Source organism: Chaetodon trifascialis, chromosome 12 (genome assembly GCF_039877785.1).
Source record: "Chaetodon trifascialis isolate fChaTrf1 chromosome 12, fChaTrf1.hap1, whole genome shotgun sequence".
Taxonomy (NCBI): domain Eukaryota; kingdom Metazoa; phylum Chordata; class Actinopteri; order Chaetodontiformes; family Chaetodontidae; genus Chaetodon; species Chaetodon trifascialis.
The window spans coordinates 4678837-4697561 of record NC_092067.1 but is presented as its reverse complement, the minus strand read 5'-3'; the positions used below and the strand labels follow the sequence as shown (position 1 = coordinate 4697561).

Below are 18725 nucleotides of genomic sequence, written 5' to 3'. Positions count from 1 at the left end.
GTTTATACGCTTAAAATGACCATAGTTTAAAAAGTCGAGCTTCTACTGCATCTCTAGAGGTAAGATGGAAGTGCACACATTATGGGTTGTATTTGCCCGTTTGAGATATTTTGTTTTCCTCCACCGCCATACATTTGATGTGGAGGGAATTTCGTTCAGTCCTGATGAAATGCCTCCATCGGATTTTGTTTTTCTTCTTCTGATTTTGATTTCCAGATAGTTTCATTGTATATTTTCTCATTCTGTGTGTTCATTTACAAAGTTGCCTTTATTAATTTACTTAAATTTTTGTTTACCAATTCATCCGTTCATTCGTTTCTTCAGTCATTCATTTTTATCCTGAAAAGTCAGGTGTGGCTTTCTATATTTAGGTGACAGGGATGATTCTGCTTTCCTGTCATCTCCCTTGTGTAATCCTCACCCTGAACCAAAGCAGTCATGCAGTGAAGAGTCATAATCTCATGTAAATTATAATCTTCATTTTTCAGACTAATCCCTTGAACGTGAAATACCCAGACTATAAGATTTCACCCCAATATGCTAATTCATATTCTTTAATAAATGGGATCATAACACAATCTTTCCATTGTTGTACCACACCCCCAACCTCCAGTCACCCCCAAACATCTCAGATGCAATATATTTCCTGAGGTGAAATATTCCAGTCATAATCTCTCATATTTACCAGAATAGACCGACACTAATCCATTTTGTCCTCCTGGTGAATGTGGAGAGCTTTAACACTCAGACAGGATTTAGTCCCTTTCCTTATACTGTTGATTCACAGAAACTGGAATTGATATTTTAAAGTAAGAGGATACAACTGTATGTGTGCACTGGTGTTTAGGGGTAAAGATGATTAAATTAGGTTAGAAACACCATCAGAGGTCGAGAGGCCATAATTGAAAAAGCATTATTTTAAGCAATGATGTGAAAGCTAGTATGATGGTGGTGATGAAAAAATAAAGAAAGGTAGACAGATGGATAGATAGATATAGATATATAGTTTTTAAAGATCTATGAAAATAATAGGATGAGGCGGAGGTGAAGATCCTTGCCTTAAACTTTCTAATAACCTGTCTTTTTGTGTATTATCTCACTTATGCCACACCACTTAAAACAGGCAATGTGAGTAGCTGTGCTGAAAATGTTGTGCATTTTAAAAGTTTGTTTGTTGTCACTTTACCATAGTTACCATCTGTTTCACTGGTGAGAGATGACATGAAGCAGAAGAACTGTTGGCAGTCAAAGATATGTTTCTCATGGCCCTGGTATAAGACAAAATGTATACATATATGTGATGCTGTTCCCTTCTCTCTCTGTCAGAACACGTACACTAATGCAGACAAGCTGCTGGAGGCAGCTGAGCAGCTGGCTCAGACCGGAGAGTGCGACCCTGAGGAAATCTATAAGGCAGCCAGACACCTGGAAGTGCGAATCCAGGACTTTGTCCGCCGAGTCGAACACAGGAAGCTGCTGCTGGACATGTCTGTCTCCTTCCACACGCACACGAAGGAGGTGCGACACGCAAACACATACAAACACTAAAAGGAAGACATTCTCAGACTGCTGCCTGACATTTTTACAGAAATTCAAAAATCCATAATTCTACGCTAGGGGAGGGATCACACATCTACTAACCTGTCTGTCTGTCTGTCTGTCTGTCTGTCTGTCTGTCTGTCTGTCTGTCTGTCTGTCTGTCTGTCTGTCTGTCTCTGACTGTGTCTGTGTGTCCAGCTGTGGTCATGGATGGAGGAGCTGCAGAAGCAGCTATTGGATGATGTGTGCTGTGATTCAGTGGATTCAGTTCAGACTCTGATCCAGCAGTTTCAGCAGCAGCAGACGGCCACACTGGAGGCAACGCTCAATGTGATTAAAGAGGGAGAGGAATTAATACAGCAGCTCAGGTAATAATAACATTTTTGTAATTATTCATGATGTTGTTCAAGAGGGAGAAAATTAATACAGAGACTCAGGTAATGATATTCATATTCATAATCTTATTAAAGAGCGAAAAGGAATCATAGAGCAGCTCAGGTAATCATATTCATCCTTAAGAAGTCGTTAAAAAGTCTAATTCATACAGCCACTCAGATAAGATTATGAATTACCATATCGGCATAAATACAGTTCTTATATCTGCTCCTGTCTCGACCTCCCTGTTTCTCCTTCTCTTACTCGTATTTGTATGAAGGGATGTAATGTAATAGTTGTGAGGGAAGATTCTGTGGTGTATATTTTAAGTTAAAATAGATTATTTAAGTCTTTTATTTTCATAGATTTACTTTATTTGACCTGATTTTCAGTTGTTTTTTATTATAATTTAAATATGAAATCACATTTAAATCATGTCAAAATGTAGAGCATATATACCAACTTTGTGTCATTTAGAGTCTGTCTTCCCCTCACAACATATTTCTCCAAAAAGAAGTTACCTGAGTGGGTCCATATGATGAGGGAGGTCTTGTCCCAGGCCAGTATGGTATAATATCTCCCTCTGTCTCTCTTTCCACAGAGATGCAGCCATGTCAACCAGTAAGACGCCTCACTGCAGTTCCATCGCACACATCCAGGGGGTGCTCCAGCAGCTGGACGAGGCCCAGGGTCAGATGGAAGAGCTGTTCCACGAACGCAAAATCAAGTTGGACATCTTTCTCCAGCTACGCATATTTGAGCAGTATACTATAGAGGTAAGAGTGCATGTTCGTTCAGTATCAAAGTGGACATACAGTACTTTGACAGGTACTTGATATTAGTCTGACCGATACATTTAGCTTCTTTTTGATTTGCAGCTCACTGGGAGCTGCTGTGGAGTAGAGCAGGGCTCTGCACTAGGCCCGTTATTCTCTGTCTGAGGGCCCTAAAACTCAAAGAAGTGCCACTGACGAGGGCAGACTGATGAAACTTTTGATTGTCTTACATTGTGCAGACCAATAAGAGCCCAACCCGACAGATGCAGGTCGTCTGGAAGAAAAATGGGTGTCGGTTGAGATAATTGATAATTTTATCTGAGTAGTGCATCAAGGTGGACGGCAACCAACATAACATGTGAACATTTCACAGCCTCTCCTGGGGAAGTGGAAGAGGACAGATTTTGTTGGTGGAGCTGTGAAACTGGAGAAAGTAGTTTCTCTCTTTTTTAGGCTTTTCCAACGCACAAGACAGCCAGTGTCATACATACAGTTGCAGACCTCGTATTTGTTTAGATTCTTGCTCCTGAAAGGAGGTGCTAAGGCACCAACTTCACTGACTTAATGACATCATGCAGATCATGACATAAGCTATGATTGGTCTGGGAGCAGCAAGTTGTCTGCCATATCTCTTGGCTGTCATGACAAGAATTTGGGACTGTATAATCACCGAATGTGACACACTGACCATCTCAGAGCAAAACTTTGTTTAGTCTGAAGCAACTGAAAGCATTAAACACACCAAAGTCTATAGCCGAAACTGATGGCCAACATGTCACTATCCCATGGTCCTGTGACAAAGAAAATAATAAGTCTTTATTAATATACCCAAAAAGGTCACGGCAGAGTTGGACGCCTGGAATGAGGATCTGTCTCGTCAGTTGAATGACACCAGTCGTTCAGGTGGTAGCAGTGGCAGTAGCAGTGGAGGGGGTGGCGCCTCGTCTGGCAGCGGAGAGGACATCGGCCTGGCGGAGCAACGGCTGAAAAGACATGCAGAAAGGAAGGCAGCCATGAACAACATGACCTACGAAGTGATGCAGCAGGGTCAAGACCTGCACCAGTACATCATGGAGGTCCAGGCTTCAGGTAAAACTCACACATCCTTTGCTCTGTGAGGAAGAAAATGAAAAGAGGTGCACGAAAAATGAAGAGGTAGAAAAAAAGCCAGGAGGTTCAAAGGAATATAAGAGACAGAAGCAAAGGAAACAGAAGTCCTGTTGTGTGCTTTCAAAGATCATTTCTCACAATACCTTTGTGTTTTGGTCCAGACTTGATGAATGTAACATGCTTTCCAATGGCGCTTTTCCATTACACAGTTCCAGCTCTACTCGACTCGGTTCTACTCTATTCTACTTGGTTTGGTTGAGTTTCCATTACAATTGAGTACTTCATAGTACCTCCTCAACGTAGGCGGGGTCGTCATACCACGGCTGCGCGAAACTGCCATGACGTCAATTTGTACGCGACGCAAACAGAGCTGACAAACAATGGAGGACATCAAGGCGATGTTGTATTTGCTGCTCGGTTTGTGGCTTTTTGTCACACACAAAGCAAGAGAAGAAACCGAGCAGCCATTTCCCTCGAGTGAGAATAAAGAATAAAGTCAGCGGTTGCTGTTGCCCGGCGTTACAATGGAGGGGGCGGGATTGTTTTTCCGGTGTTGGACGTCGCAGACCAGTGACGACACTCTCCGGCCAATCAGTGGCCGACACACATATAATATCGTTTCTACTCGCTTGGAACCTCGCCAGAGCAGGTACTAAAAATAGTATCGGGTACCAGGTACTATCCCTAATAGAAACACAAAACAACCAGGTAGAGTAGAGTCGAGTCGAGCCGCGCTAGTGGAAATGTGGCACAAGTGACCAATTGTGAGCTTTTGCTAAACCAGCCATACAGCCAGAGAACAATGCTGTTTAATATGTCTGTTGCTGTTTCAACGTCAAAACTTTCAATTAATTGTGCTGTATGTACACTACAGACTCAACTCGGCAGTCGTATTTCAAAATGCATTCGCGTTCACGCTGCACTTCAGATGTGATCGTGTGTGTCCCTGCTGCCCTTTGAATGTGGCTGAGCAGGCTCGCATGTGGATTTCCAGCTGCCCGCTCTACAATGGGGGAAAGATGCTTAGGCAGTACCATGAGCTGTGATCCCAAAGAAAAGCGTGTTGGGTGGAACAGGGAGAGAATTAGGTTAAAAAAGCATCACAGCACAATCCTCTTACTGTGTCTGTACTGCACTGTGTATACGTGGAGGTCACTGCCTCAGTCACTCTGCCCCCTGGAGTGCTAAATCTCTCTCACCCACCACAGACACACACCCACGCATACGCACACACAAACAAACCCAAACACACAAATACACACTCCCTCTGGCAGTGCCAGTTACCAGTGAAGTAGGGCATTAATTGTGAACTGATGCTTCAGACGTCTGTTATGTTGAATTTGTGAAATTCAGTATTTTGGGTAATATGATGACTTTCTTTTTTTGACCGTATGTGTCGTAAATGTCGCACACAGCTGGAGTTGGGACATGTTCAGACTAGCTTAGCATTGAGACTGGAGAAACAGTTGTCTGGCTCTCACCAAAGCTAAAAACACCCACGCATAAAAAGTAATCTAAAAGTGAGGTTTTTAAATTTTAGGGGCCTGTGTGAGGAAGGAGTCCTTTCCATACAGAGCTGCAGGGGAACTAGAGTTAACACAACAGATCATCCACAACACAACCTTGATCCTTGACTGGAGAGGACAGTGTTTCACTGGATGCATGTAGAATGCAACAGTCAGTCAGTGTGTGTGTGTGTGTGTGTGTGTGTGTGTGTGTGTGTGTGTGTGTGTGTGTGTGCGTGCGCGCGCGCAGGGATCGAGCTGACAGGGGAGAAGGACATGGACTTGGCCTCTCAGGTTCAGGAGCTGTTGGAGTTCCTCCATGAAAAGCAGCAGGAGGTGGAGCTCAATGCGCAACACACGCACACACGGCTGGAGCAGAGCCTGCAGCTACGCCACCTACAGGCCGAGGTTAAACAGGTAAATGCGCATGCGAACATCAGCACCAACAACTGAAGAGACGTTCTCTAAAAACTGCTGTTCACTGGGCGTCTTCAATACGTTTTCTTTGTTTTGCTTTACAATCATCATTCATTGCTCATTTGACCTTTTTGCAGAGAAATTTGAAATGATTGCTTGAAATGAGCCACCTGTCTGCTCCTCCTCTGAGAACATCTACCAGGTTGCTGCTGCTGGCCAATCAGCGGCCTGTAATGTGTTACTTTTAGCTTGAAATTGTTCATACCAAATCACATCTTAATATACTTTGTTATTCCCATAGAAATAACACTTAGAAGACATTTTCAACAGTCTGATTGCCAGCAAGGCAGCAGTGAGTGCTAGTTCCAGCAAACACAAATTCAGATTTATTCATCAGATTGTTTTTTGTTTTTTTTTTAATGTCCTTGCTAAACAGTTAGATGGGAAAGTGACAGTTCCTCTGGTGCTATGAGTGTTAAAGGTATACAGCAATAAAGCCCACCAGTGAAATCATTTCTCAACCCACTGATATGTTTTAAGCAGAAGTCTAGACTGCTGAACAATGCCCCTGTTCCCCTAATTGACTGATTTGACATGCTCACATTGCACAGTGGCATCTAGTGGCCACGTTTGTCAAAGCAGCTGAACTCTCTCTCTCTCTCTCTCTCTCTCTCTCTCTCTCTCTCTCTCTCTTTCTCTCTCTATATATATATATATATATATATATATATAAAAATACAGTACAGTGACTCACCATGGATGTCTTTCTAAAACATAGCCATCAACTTTTAGTGAATCAGTATTCCATTTTTTCATTGTGTTGAGGTGCGTGCAGCAATCACTTTCAACACAGAAAAGTCAGAAATCCACAACATAAACAGAACTGAATGATACGAACACAAACCCAACTTCAATGACTTCATGAATCACAAACCATGGCAGCAACAAGCGTGTCCTCGTGGTGTTTAACACTTTTTAGCGTCCTCTGGAAACACATTGCTGCCTGTGTTACTTTGAGCACGTTTCTATATTTGGTTGTGTTTTCTGGATTTCCAATGTTTTTTCTAAATCCTGTGTATGTGTTGTCATATTGATGAAGATGTTTTCTTAATTTCCTTGTGTTGTGTTTGTTTGTGCTTTCTTAAGTTGTAGCCCTTGGGGCCACTGTACAAAAGGCTTAACTTGACAGACTTTGATGTGTAAAATTGGTGGAGTTACCCTTTAAGCAGATTTCATTTATCTACAAAATATCAAGAGCATTATTGTGATCCTGAGCCAGAGAAGACTAAACCCTAAAAAGGGAATAATAAGGTGCTTTAATGGAGCATGGTGGACTGGCTTTTATTATTAGAAACAAAGGAAATAAACTGAAAATCTCATTTTGGAAAACTGCTCCATGTTGGAGAAATGACAAGAATAACACCAGGCTCTTCCTCTTGATTAAAGCAAAGATTTTTTTTTGTGAAGATGCTACTGCAGATGTGGATATGAACATGCTGTGTGTCGAGACAGGAAGCACACTGCTGCTGCAGATGGATACAGCTGAATAATTTATGGGGTTTATGGCAATGTGCTAATAACACACGCATACTCACCCCGACACACACGCACACACAAAACCATGCCCCTACACACTCACCCTCACTCCTTCTCACTGGTCACATCCACTACAAACAAATACTAACTTGCAGCCACAGTTCAGTGAGGTGCACAAGTTACTGACGATAGCTGTGGGCATAATGCATGATAGTATATGTAGTATTTGATATAATATTATAAATGATAGATATAATAGATGATATGTAATGCAGGCAGAGCGACCACAACTTACAACTCAAACATAAGTCAGCATGAACTCTCCAGTAGTTTTTATTGATGTTAACTCCAAAGGACTTAAAATCACTGATACTCTGCATTCAGTTCATTTAATGGTCGTCAAATGTAGCTTTGACTCGACACTAATAGAGCAGATCTGTGGACAGATCCAACGTAACACTTCCAGAATAAAAATGACTGGCCGACCTGCTGTCGCCAACCATTCAATGTGAATTGTACTGTTTTAATAGAAACTGCAGGTAGTTTGCAGGAAGGGTCCATTTATTGACTGTGAAAAAGAAGACTGCGCTGTTGTTTGAAATGAATTTTAGCAACCTTCCAACTGTCCTGACACAAAGTAAAGTGATTAAGTATTGACTTTTCTGCCATAAATTGAACTCACACCTTGGTTAGTTCTATTTCTTACGGTTTAAAATTTGGTTTTGTTAAACTTTTGTGGCGTGGAAACAGTCTACTCTTCCTCTTGTGTTCCTGTACTTCGAGCAGTCTATGCTGCCATCTACTGTACATTAGTTAAACATTGAGGTTCAGTCCTTTGTCATAGAGAAAGTCCAAAACTTGGTTGTTTTGATATTGCTTATGCCCAACGTTCATGTGCATTCAGTCAGAATGGGACATTTCTCCTCCTTGGCTGTTTTCTGAGGGTGAAGGTCCTCCTTAAATCTCAAAATCTAATCTAAAAATCTATCACACTTTTTTTGGCACCCACATTTCTGCTACTAAAAACTGCCCACCAATAAACTCCATCATTCATGCCTTTTGAAACAGCATATTGTTCCTATTCTTCACACATTTCACCCATTTTTTCCTCAGACTGCACATCAGTCTCATTCTTCACAGATATGTATATCATTTCTGTATTTGTGAGAATTGTGTGGATGATTTCCCCCGTGCAGCATACATGTACACAAGCATTCTCTAACTGTAAGATTTGCAGTCTTGCGTTTTGTCATGCCTTTGAATCCCCCCCGCTCTCTCTCTGTCTCTCTAGGTGTTGGGTTGGATTCGTAATGGTGAGTCCATGCTGAATGCCAGCATGGTGAATGCCAGCTCTCTGTCTGAGGCTGAGCAGCTGCAGAGGGAACATGAACAGTTCCAGATGGCTATAGAGGTACACACTCACTCACACACACAGCCTAATGATTGCTGCTCAAGCCAGGCTTACTGTACTTTAGTAATAATTATTTCAGTATGCGTTGGTTTGAATAGTAGCAGATGGGTGTGCACACTGATACACACACTCCCTCTTTGTCATCTGTGTTTGTACCGGTCTTGCCTCAATAGTTACTTCATTCTGCATTGATTTTGAAGAGTAACAGATGCTTACACACAAACATGCAGCGCACGCACACACACACACACACACACACACACACACACACACACACACACACACACACACACACACACACACACACACACACACACACACACACACATTCAAATGCATTTGAGTGTTATTTCTGCATACGTATGTTTGAACATGTGTGCATTTGTGTGTGTACGTGTTACTCTGCAGAGGGCTTTAAATAGCTGACTCCAGAAGTGTGTTACACTCACAAATGTAAAAGCCCCTTGGTCAGCATTGTGCTACACGCATAGACACACACACACAAACACATCACTCTGGCCCAGACCGAAATTGTGTGTTCTGGCCTGGTTTCTGCTATTGTTGAACTCAAGATCAGTGTGAGTGTGTTTCTTCTCTTCATGAAGTAAGTCCTGTATCCCCCATCAGACTGATGTAATACTGCCTTGGCAAATAGCTTAAATGCACAAACACAGGCAAACACACGCACACACACATACAAATAATGAAAGTCCTACCCTGGACCATCTTTATGTTTGAGCCTACTCTTGAGTCACGAGGCAGTTCTCAATAGAGTGCAGAATGTGAGTGTAGAAAACATGAATCCTGACGGTGACGTAAACTATAAAATATGATATAGCTCTTGCTGCCATTTTTGGCAGTTACATTTTGGCAAAGGAGACAGAGTATATTTGTAGTGGGGATCAGATAAACAAATGAAACACAACTGACTGTCATAGAATGAGGCTGTTGTCAATTAAGACAACATACTCCAAAAACATACTTCACTGTAAGACTTTATATAGTCTTTAAGTGAAACACCCCCAACAGTCAGTTGGATAAAGAAAACTGTAGATTGTAATTATTTAGACCAATTGCAGACAATTGCAAATCATAAAAACTGGCAAATTTACATAGTTTTCTTGAAATAATTGAGTACCTACTTTAAAGATGCCTCGTGGAGTTTTCTTGTCTGTTTACATTCAAACGTGTTGTGTGTATTCTTGAGGTCTTGGAAAGCTCATTTTTCTTCAAAGCTTTAAAGCGACAGAGTTACCATCAGGGTTTACAGGCTTACAGTCTGCTTCTTCACTTGACACTTCAGTGTGTTTCTTTACATGTTACTGCAAACCTGCTGACTAGTGAAATAATGTAACCCCATTGGCTGGACTGTTTGTGCATCCATGTGCGTGTTCATGAGTTCTAACAAAACAGGGACCCACACATGAAAACATTGCTTAGTGGTGTTTATAGTAGTCAAAAGCTCCACAGGCAACCTTTAAAACTGAGTTGAACTAATGAGTCAGTGATTTTAATTGATACTAACTACCTTTCCTCTCCTCCTCCTCCTCCTCCTCCTCCTCCTCTAGTCTCTCTTCCATGCTAATTCTCTCCAGAAGACTCATCAGAGTGCTCTGCAGGTCCAGCAAAAAGCTGAGGTAAATACATGCTTTTTACAGCTGTTACTTTATAACAATTACTGTTGTATTGTACTTCTACGTTACTGGGTGCAGAGGATATTACAGGCTGTTCATCATGACAAGGTATTACCCTCCACCTCTGTCAAATTCTTCCTCTCCGCTTCCTCCTCTCTTCCAGATGGTGCTACAGGCAGGTCACTATGATCCAGAGGCAATCCGAAGCTGTGCGGAGAAAGTGGCTGTTCACTGGCAGCAGCTGATGCTGAAGATGGAGGACCGCCTGAAGCTTGTCAATGCCTCCGTGGCCTTCTACAAGACGTCTGAACAGGTACGCCTCATGCACACACATTCTGTTTATGTTGTCTCATATCTAAACTTGGAACAGGAGTGCTGTTAAGGTGTCACCAACTGTTTGTGTTTGTCCAGGTGTGCAGTGTGTTGGAGAGCCTGGAGCAGGAGTACCGTCGGGATGAAGACTGGTGTGGCAGTCATGATAAACTGGGAATGTCGGCCGACGGCGACCACCTTCTACCTCTGATCAGTAAACACCTGGAGCAGAAAGAGGCCTTCCTCAAGGTGACTCACCTCATTATAAAAATCAGAAAAACATGAATAAAACCTCAAATTCAAAGAGCTATATTAACCTTTAACAGAAGCCAATGAGGCTGAAAAAAGTAAAGAATAAGAAATAAATAGACTAGAAAATGGCATTTCAAAATCTATTTCCAAATACGTATGCCTCTAACTTACTGTAGGTTTTACATTATTTTAGGTGAGATAAGATGCTACAAGATGATGGTGAATCAGATGGGGCGAGCAATAACAACCATTAGATCCATTATTGAGACACTTTCAGCTCTAGAGATCTGACCAGAATTAAGAAGTTGAATTAGTTTGAATTTCTTTGATTAGCTCTCTGTTGGACACTTTGCTTTTCATAAAATCTGCAAATAGCCTTTGGTTGATAGATACATAGTAAATGAATTCCAGTGACAGTATGTCACATGGGGGTGAATAAATAAAAACAAACAGGCAGATGAGCGCTTGTTTGAAATGCACCTAATTGATCAGCTGTGAAAGCACCTGAATGTTTTGAAGTAAAACTTTAATTTTACTAATAGTATTTTGTCAAGGATAATGAAGTCTGTTGAGTGTGTCTGAACTGTGTGAGTTTGTATGTATGAGCACCATGTCCCTGTGCTCCAGGCCTGCACTCTGGCCCGCAGGAACGCTGAGGTGTTTCTGAAGTACATCCACAGGAACAATGTGAGCATACCTGGAGCCGCCAGTCATGCCAGAGGGCCTGAACAACAAGTTAAAGGTCAGTGCTGCTGACTGCACAAAAAGACATATATAGTATATTTTTTATATATCTGATTGTGATTGACCTGAAAAACATATTGCTACTGTGCTCGTTACTTAAGTTTTATTCTGAATCCTGTAAATTTCATTTGTATGCAGATGACATAGTTTTATACTGTACTGCAACTTCTTCATACATACATCACATTAACACACTGATTGAGATTGCTGGTTTTTCTGTAAAGAATTTCTCCATAGAAAAAGAATTGCTGTATCAACATTGTTATCTGTTTTGGATTATGGGTGTGCTACATATAGAAAAGCTGTCGCTTCTACTTTGACATCACTAGATGCTGTCTGCTATTCAGCCCTAAGGTTTAAAACTGGTGATCCCTACAGCACCCACCACTGCTATCTTTACCATGGCTGTAAGGCCATCTTTGGTCTCTCTGCCACCACTACAGCTGTTAGAAGGCCTTATTTTAGATCTAGCTTTAATTGATTGTAAATGTTTTTAACCAAACTGTCATTTTGTCATTTTGTTATCATCCACTATAATCCTCATTGGTCCTTCATGGTAAAATAAGGTTGCGTAGATGATGCATGCATTATGTTAAGATGTACTAAAGCCAAGTATGCAGCTGAGTTTGAAAACCTCATCAGTGAGCAGGGAGCATATTTTTGGATGAGGAAAGGAGTGTATCTTTAATCTAATTGTTGTGTGTTTTTGTGTGCAGCCATTCTGAATGAGCTGCTGCAGAGAGAGAACAGAGTCCTTCACTTCTGGACGTTAAAGAAGCGAAGGCTGGACCAGTGTCAGCAGTACCTGGTGTTTGAGCGCAGTGCCAAACAGGTCAGTGTGTGTGGTTATGTGTGTGCATATGTGCAGAGATGCAAACTACTCACAGAATTGCTTTGAGTTCAAAATACGTTACCTACGAGTTCGGGAGTGGGCTCATTCGGGTCTGGTCACAGACCCTGCAACCTCAGCGCTGAACAATCTCAGTGAGGATTGTGAATATAGCTTTATTATTATGGCTTCATCAGTTCAGCTACAGTCACAATATCTGCCTTTGCAGCACGCAAGACTTGATAAAGATTTGCACTCTGTGCTGCTGTCTTGCATTAGGCTGGCTTTAACCTCCTGATACAGCATGTGTAAATAATTGATTTCTAAGTCTTTCAAATCTTCCAATTTTCTTCAGAGCAGCCAGATTGATGTGATTCATAGTTATTCTTACCTTTTTTACTCTTAACCTGTTTACAATATGGTGTGTGTGTGCGTGCGTGTGTGTGTGTGTGTACAGGCATTGGATTGGATCCAAGAGACAGGTGAAGTTTACCTGGCCACACACACATCACCTGGTGACAGCAGTGAAGAAACGCAGCAGCTCCTCAATGATTACCATCACTTCAGACTTACTGCCAAGGTACACTGTGTGTGTGTGTGTGTGTGTGTGTGTGTGTGTGTGTGTGTGTGTGTGTGTATGTTGTGTGTGAAGATCAGCCACTGGCACCTTTATTGAGCCTCAAAGGAACTGCTGGGAACATCAAGCCAGTAATATGTAAAAGCTGGCGTGAACTTGAACGTATTTATACTTCTGTGGATTTTTATTTATGCTTGTTTAGCTTTGCACTCTAGATGAGACATGAGAGTTCTATTGGCACACGCGTATGCTGTATGAAGTTAGTATTTCTAAATTTAAATGAAAGAACATCATGTCTCTCATGTCCCTTGGGTGCCAGATTAAAGGAAGTGGGAAACAGAGGCTCAGGTTAGACTGGAGCAGAATATTGTTGTTTCTTCTCATTTTATTGCTTAATACAGTCTACTTATAAACGGCTGACAGCTCATAGTGACATTTCATTTGGTATAAGTGTGTATGGACAGGAATAGGAGATGACAGGCGGTATTTGATGTGCAACTCTTCCAAAACGTTTCATTTCCCTTCAACACAATGGCAGCTTCAGCCAGTTGGGAAGATACTGAAGCAAACAATTATTTAGTTTTTTTAAACCAGTGATAATATTTGAAACTTGAGGAACGAATAAAGTTTGTATGTCCATTACGTAAACCTTATTTTAATTTCATGTAAAATATGGATTTGAAGTACAAAATACACTGGTGACAATACTCCACTCCCTATTAGAAGATCACACACTAAAACAGGTCTGTGTTACTGAATGTCCATCAGGGACTCCTCCAGTTAATCTGTGTGCGTGTGTGTATGTGTGTTTGTACTTCATACAGCAAACCAAGGAGAAGGTGAAGCTGCTGATCCAGTTGGCAGACAACCTGGTGGAGAAAGGCCATGCCCACGTGTCGGAGCTGAAGCGCTGGGTCAGTACGGTGGACCGCAGATACCGCGACTTTTCCCTACGCATGGCCAAATACCAGGAGAGCCTCGAACGGAGCCTGGGGGTCAGCTCCGAGGTGAAAAAACACACTCTCCTCAGCTTTCTCATACATTAGACTGTAGTCACTCCTCATACTGAAAGCAGGTATGGGCCTCCCGTTAGTTACAGATGTTTGTTCCAGACTATTGACCAAAATCCATTTATTTACCCCGATGCAGGACAACAAAGACTTGGAGTTGGACATTATCCCTGCCAGCCTGACGGACGATCCTGAGGTCAAACTGCGTGACCCCAACCACGAGGTCAATGAGGAAAAGAGGAAGTCTGCCAGAAAAAAAGAGTGAGTACAGGAATGAAGGCAGGAAGAAGCAGAGACAACAAGTCTGTACACACTGCTGCTGTCAAGTAAACAGTGACAACTGTCGTACTTGGAACCCTGAAGCACACAAAGCATTTAAGTAATTCCCTCCGTTCAACCAAACTCAGCCCTGTCCACCCCAATACAGTGTGTTCTCAGTCATAATGATGGTGATCATCTGCGACTCATAGAATTCTCAACATTCACAATTTATGGCTCATGTGGCCATGAGGGGTGGACGATACATCCATCCATCCATTATCTATACCGCCTATCCCTTTCGGGGTTGTGGGGGGCTGGAGCCTATCCCAGCTACAATGGGCGAGAGGCGGGGTACACCCTGAACCGGTCGCCAGCCGATTGCAGGGCCACATGCAAGGACAAACAAACATTCACACTCACACCTACGGACAATTTAGAGTCATCAATTAACCTAATGAGCATGTTTTTGGTCTGTGGGAGGAAGCCGGAGTACCCGGAGAGAACCCACGCATGCACGGGAAGAACATGCAGGGTATTTCTGTGATAATGATAGTCTCAACAGCTGTTGAGCTTTTGTTTGATTTTTGGCTCTCCTTGTGCTTAACTGGGTGCTTCTGCTCAAGGTGACGAAGAAAGTTTTTGTATTGACCCCTTTTGTTACAGCCTTCCTGCTCTTCTTACATATCACTGTTTGTTTGTTGTATATCTGATCTTTCGTGACCAAACCACTTCCCCACTAATGTGGTCGCTGTGGCAGCGATGTTACTTTCACTTTCAGCCATGCTTGTTGCTGTAATGGCATGACACCTGTAGTGGTCATGGAAGAACCAGATAGGAAATAGGACTAGTTAATATCATTCATTCCATCTGATCCTTGTGATGTGTTTCTCTTGGTAGTCTAAATTGTTTTTCTTGTCTCAGGTTTATTATGGCCGAGCTGCTGCAGACAGAGAAGACATACGTCAGAGATCTCCATGAGTGTCTAGAGGTAAGAAGAAGCCTCGTGCTTGTCCAATTTTGTTTTCATGCAACAAATACTTTCATGTCTGCCTTACATGAGTGTCTGTGTGCCCACCTGTCAGACCTACCTGTGGGAGATGACCAACGGTGTGGAGGAGATTCCTCCGGGCATCGCCAACAAGGAGCATATCATCTTCGGCAATATGCAGGACATCTACGACTTCCACAACAAGTGAGAGACACAGAGAATGTTTTTAGCTGAGCCCAGTGTCTGTGCTGGGCAGGAGAGTCAGCCAGTCTTTGTTCAAACTGCTCAATATTTCCACCAATTTTAGTCTTTTCTGAAATCAGATATAGGAATAGCAACCAGCACACAGAGTAGCAACAACCATGGCTTATTACGTACTGTGTTTTAAGCTCTAACAGCACATAAGAAACAATCTGAAGTTAAAGAATGGCAAAAACTTGGCAAGATTGTTGCAAGCATATTTCTCATTTGTCAGTGCTGAGCCAACTTTCCTGTGGTGGAAATGCTGTTCACTGAGGGGAACTTGCTGGGGCTTTTTCCAGTGCTGTAGCTACAGTGGAGCTAAAGAAGAATCTTTGAGGTCTGCCATCACAGATGTTTCATGAACTCCCCAGGTTTCCCTGAGGAGCCCCTGTGCTTCTGATCGGCTTGTGGCGCCTCTGGAAGTCTCTGTGTTCTTGTACTCATCGACTCCATTTAGATCTTAAAGGAACTTCTAACCTCCAGGATTTCAGACTAAACTATTTCTGGGTTTCAGACATCATTTTGTTTTGCCATTTTGTTTCAATTTCACTAAAATAGTATGTGTGATCTTTAATTTTATGTGTGTGTGTGTGTGTGTGTGTGTGTGTGTGTGTGTGTGTGTGTGTGTGTGTGTGTGTGTGTGTGTGTGTGTTTGCAGCACTTTCCTGAAGGAGTTGGTGAATTACGAGCAGCTACCAGAGGACGTTGGTCACTGCTTTGTCACATGGGTGAGAGTCAGCCCTTTATTCCGGATGGAGTCAGAAAAAGGACTTCTGACCCCCAATGTCTGTCCTGTGTCATAAGAAGGGATTGGGCTTGAATAAACTGACTCTCCTCTCCTCTCCTCTCCTCTCCTCTCCTCTCCTCTCCTCTCCTCTCCTCTCCTCTCCTCTCCTGTTTTCCAGGCTGATAAGTTCCACATTTATGTAGATTACTGTAAGAATAAACCAGACTCCAGTCAGCTCATACTGGAGCATGCCGGCACCTTCTTTGATGTGAGTAAACCCAACATTATTCTGCCACAGATGCAGTCATATTATGTCATTATATAACAATATTCAACAAAATTAGAACAAGACATGTTAAAAATGTCTCATATTATCAGCTCTGTCTGAGTAAACTGGTCCATTCTGGGCTACTTTAGATCTTCTAAGCAATAAATGCTCTTACCGTGTGTTTTCCCATTAAATGCAAAATGCACTCTCTTTCTGCACATGCTTGCCCCACTTCAAGTTTCAGGAAAATAAACAGATAGGTTATTGTAGATACTCCACAATAACTACAGCAGTGGTGTATCATCATCAAAATGCATCATTCAAATGTAACACTACTGTAAACACAGCCTGAAGCAGATTACTTAGTTTTGAAAGGGACAATTGTTTGTGTACAGCTACAGGTTTGCTATTCCCATCCTGCTGCTGGAGATGGCGATGATTGATTGATTGATGATGAGTGTGTAATTCACCTGCTTTGTCAGCAGATGGTGCTGTTTGGTATTTTGGTATTGGCTGTAATTTTGTCTCCTCGTGTATAACCAGGACATTCAGCAGAGACGTGGACTGGCTAACTCCATCTCCTCCTACCTCATCAAACCAGTCCAGAGGATCACCAAGTACCAACTACTGCTTAAGGTGGACACACACACACACACACACACACACACACACACACACACACACACACACACACACACACACACACACACACACACACACAACTGAGATGGCGAACTGATTAGCAGTCTAAATGTGGAGATAAAACTGCTGCTTTCCCTCTGTTATGCCTTCTCTGAGTGTCCTGTCCTCTCCATCTGCAGGAGTTACTGTCTTGTTGTGAGGAGGGTAAAGGGGAGATTAAAGATGGTTTGGAAGTGATGCTCAGTGTTCCCAAGAGAGCGAATGATGCCATGCATCTTGCCATGTTGGAGGGTAAGATACTGTCCATGCAGCTCAAGTCCTCAAAATTACTTCTGTTCTTATTAAAATGTATCTTGTAAGTCTTGTAAGGATTTCTAAATACATATTTGTGCCAGAGTGTTTTTTAGTAATTCCTGCTCACCGTTCTATAATGTATACCACAAGTTCCCATTCCATCTTGTCACTGATTGCTTGTTCAAACTCTGAGCGGCGTTGTTGATATTAAGTCTTGGTCCACCTCCTCCGCAGGGTTTGAGGAAAACCTGGAGGTGCAGGGCGAGCTGATCCTGCAGGACAGCTTTCAGGTTTGGGATCCACGCTCGCTCATCAGGAAGGGGCGGGACCGACACCTCTTCCTGTTTGAGTTCTCCCTGGTCTTCAGCAAGGAGATCAAAGACTCAGCTGGCAGAACCAAGTACCAATACAAGAACAGACTACTGGTGAGTATGTGTGTGCTGCCATGTATGGTTTTAATTGTGTAATTTGTGGTCTGAGCAGATGCGTATTTATCCAGTCCAGAGGTCACCCCACAGACTGCTTTCATCTCTTCTATCTATCCACTTGTGTGTGTGTGTGTGTGTGTGTGTGTGTGTGTGTGTGTGTGTGTACATAGAAGAATAACCACTGTGTGTTTTAATCAAGTGGATGGTTAGCTGCCACTCATTTTTGATCGTTATACATCTGCCATCCTGCAGACGTCAGAGTTGGGTGTGACCGAGCACATTGAGGGCGATCCGTGTAAATTTGCTCTGTGGGCAGGAAGAACCCCCTCCTCTGATAACAAAACGGTGCTTAAGGTAAGTGAAAAAACTAGGATGAAATGAAATGAAAAGTGTGCCAGTGTAAGGTGTAACGGTAATACTTATCCTGTGGTTTTGTCCTCCAGGCGTCCAGTATGGAAGCTAAACAGGAGTGGATTAAAAACATCAGGGAGGTGATCCAAGAGAGGATGACTCATCTGAAGGGGGCGCTCAAGGAGCCCCTTCATCTGCCTAAAACACCTGCACTGACCAAACCCAGGAATAACACCAAGAGGTATGTAAGGACACACACACACACTCATACACACTCACACAGATACATGTTTGTTATTCTATCCCTGTGTGGATGCTCACTGATAAAATGCATCCCCGGGAAAATGTAAATGTGTGATTTTGATCTGTAGTAATGAAGTAAGAAATGTCTCAAAAGGATAAACTGTCATCACTGAGCATGAAGAGAAACAATGTTTCCATCAGTATGTTTCCACTGAGGACAGACCAGTTCTCTCCACAGGTAGAAAGGTACATT

General features: G+C 42.5%; 1 protein-coding gene across 2 annotated transcripts in view; it reads left to right on the top strand.

Annotated features, from left to right (window-relative positions):
• kalrna (kalirin RhoGEF kinase a) overlaps window positions 1-18725 on the top strand; it is a 134406-nt gene that overhangs the window by 57265 nt on the left and 58416 nt on the right. For both annotated transcript variants that reach the window (XM_070975728.1, XM_070975729.1), the window contains exons 15-37: window positions 1327-1518; window positions 1738-1907; window positions 2516-2690; window positions 3527-3779; window positions 5556-5722; window positions 8550-8669; window positions 10238-10306; window positions 10467-10616; window positions 10715-10864; window positions 11495-11609; window positions 12328-12443; window positions 12898-13020; window positions 13842-14024; window positions 14167-14288; window positions 15210-15276; window positions 15371-15480; window positions 16178-16247; window positions 16425-16514; window positions 17058-17150; window positions 17336-17447; window positions 17685-17875; window positions 18131-18232; window positions 18322-18470. In XM_070975728.1, coding sequence (XP_070831829.1) covers window positions 1327-1518; window positions 1738-1907; window positions 2516-2690; window positions 3527-3779; window positions 5556-5722; window positions 8550-8669; window positions 10238-10306; window positions 10467-10616; window positions 10715-10864; window positions 11495-11609; window positions 12328-12443; window positions 12898-13020; window positions 13842-14024; window positions 14167-14288; window positions 15210-15276; window positions 15371-15480; window positions 16178-16247; window positions 16425-16514; window positions 17058-17150; window positions 17336-17447; window positions 17685-17875; window positions 18131-18232; window positions 18322-18470 — 3089 coding nt within the window. The remainder of the gene's footprint in view (window positions 1-1326; window positions 1519-1737; window positions 1908-2515; window positions 2691-3526; window positions 3780-5555; window positions 5723-8549; window positions 8670-10237; window positions 10307-10466; window positions 10617-10714; window positions 10865-11494; window positions 11610-12327; window positions 12444-12897; window positions 13021-13841; window positions 14025-14166; window positions 14289-15209; window positions 15277-15370; window positions 15481-16177; window positions 16248-16424; window positions 16515-17057; window positions 17151-17335; window positions 17448-17684; window positions 17876-18130; window positions 18233-18321; window positions 18471-18725) is intronic.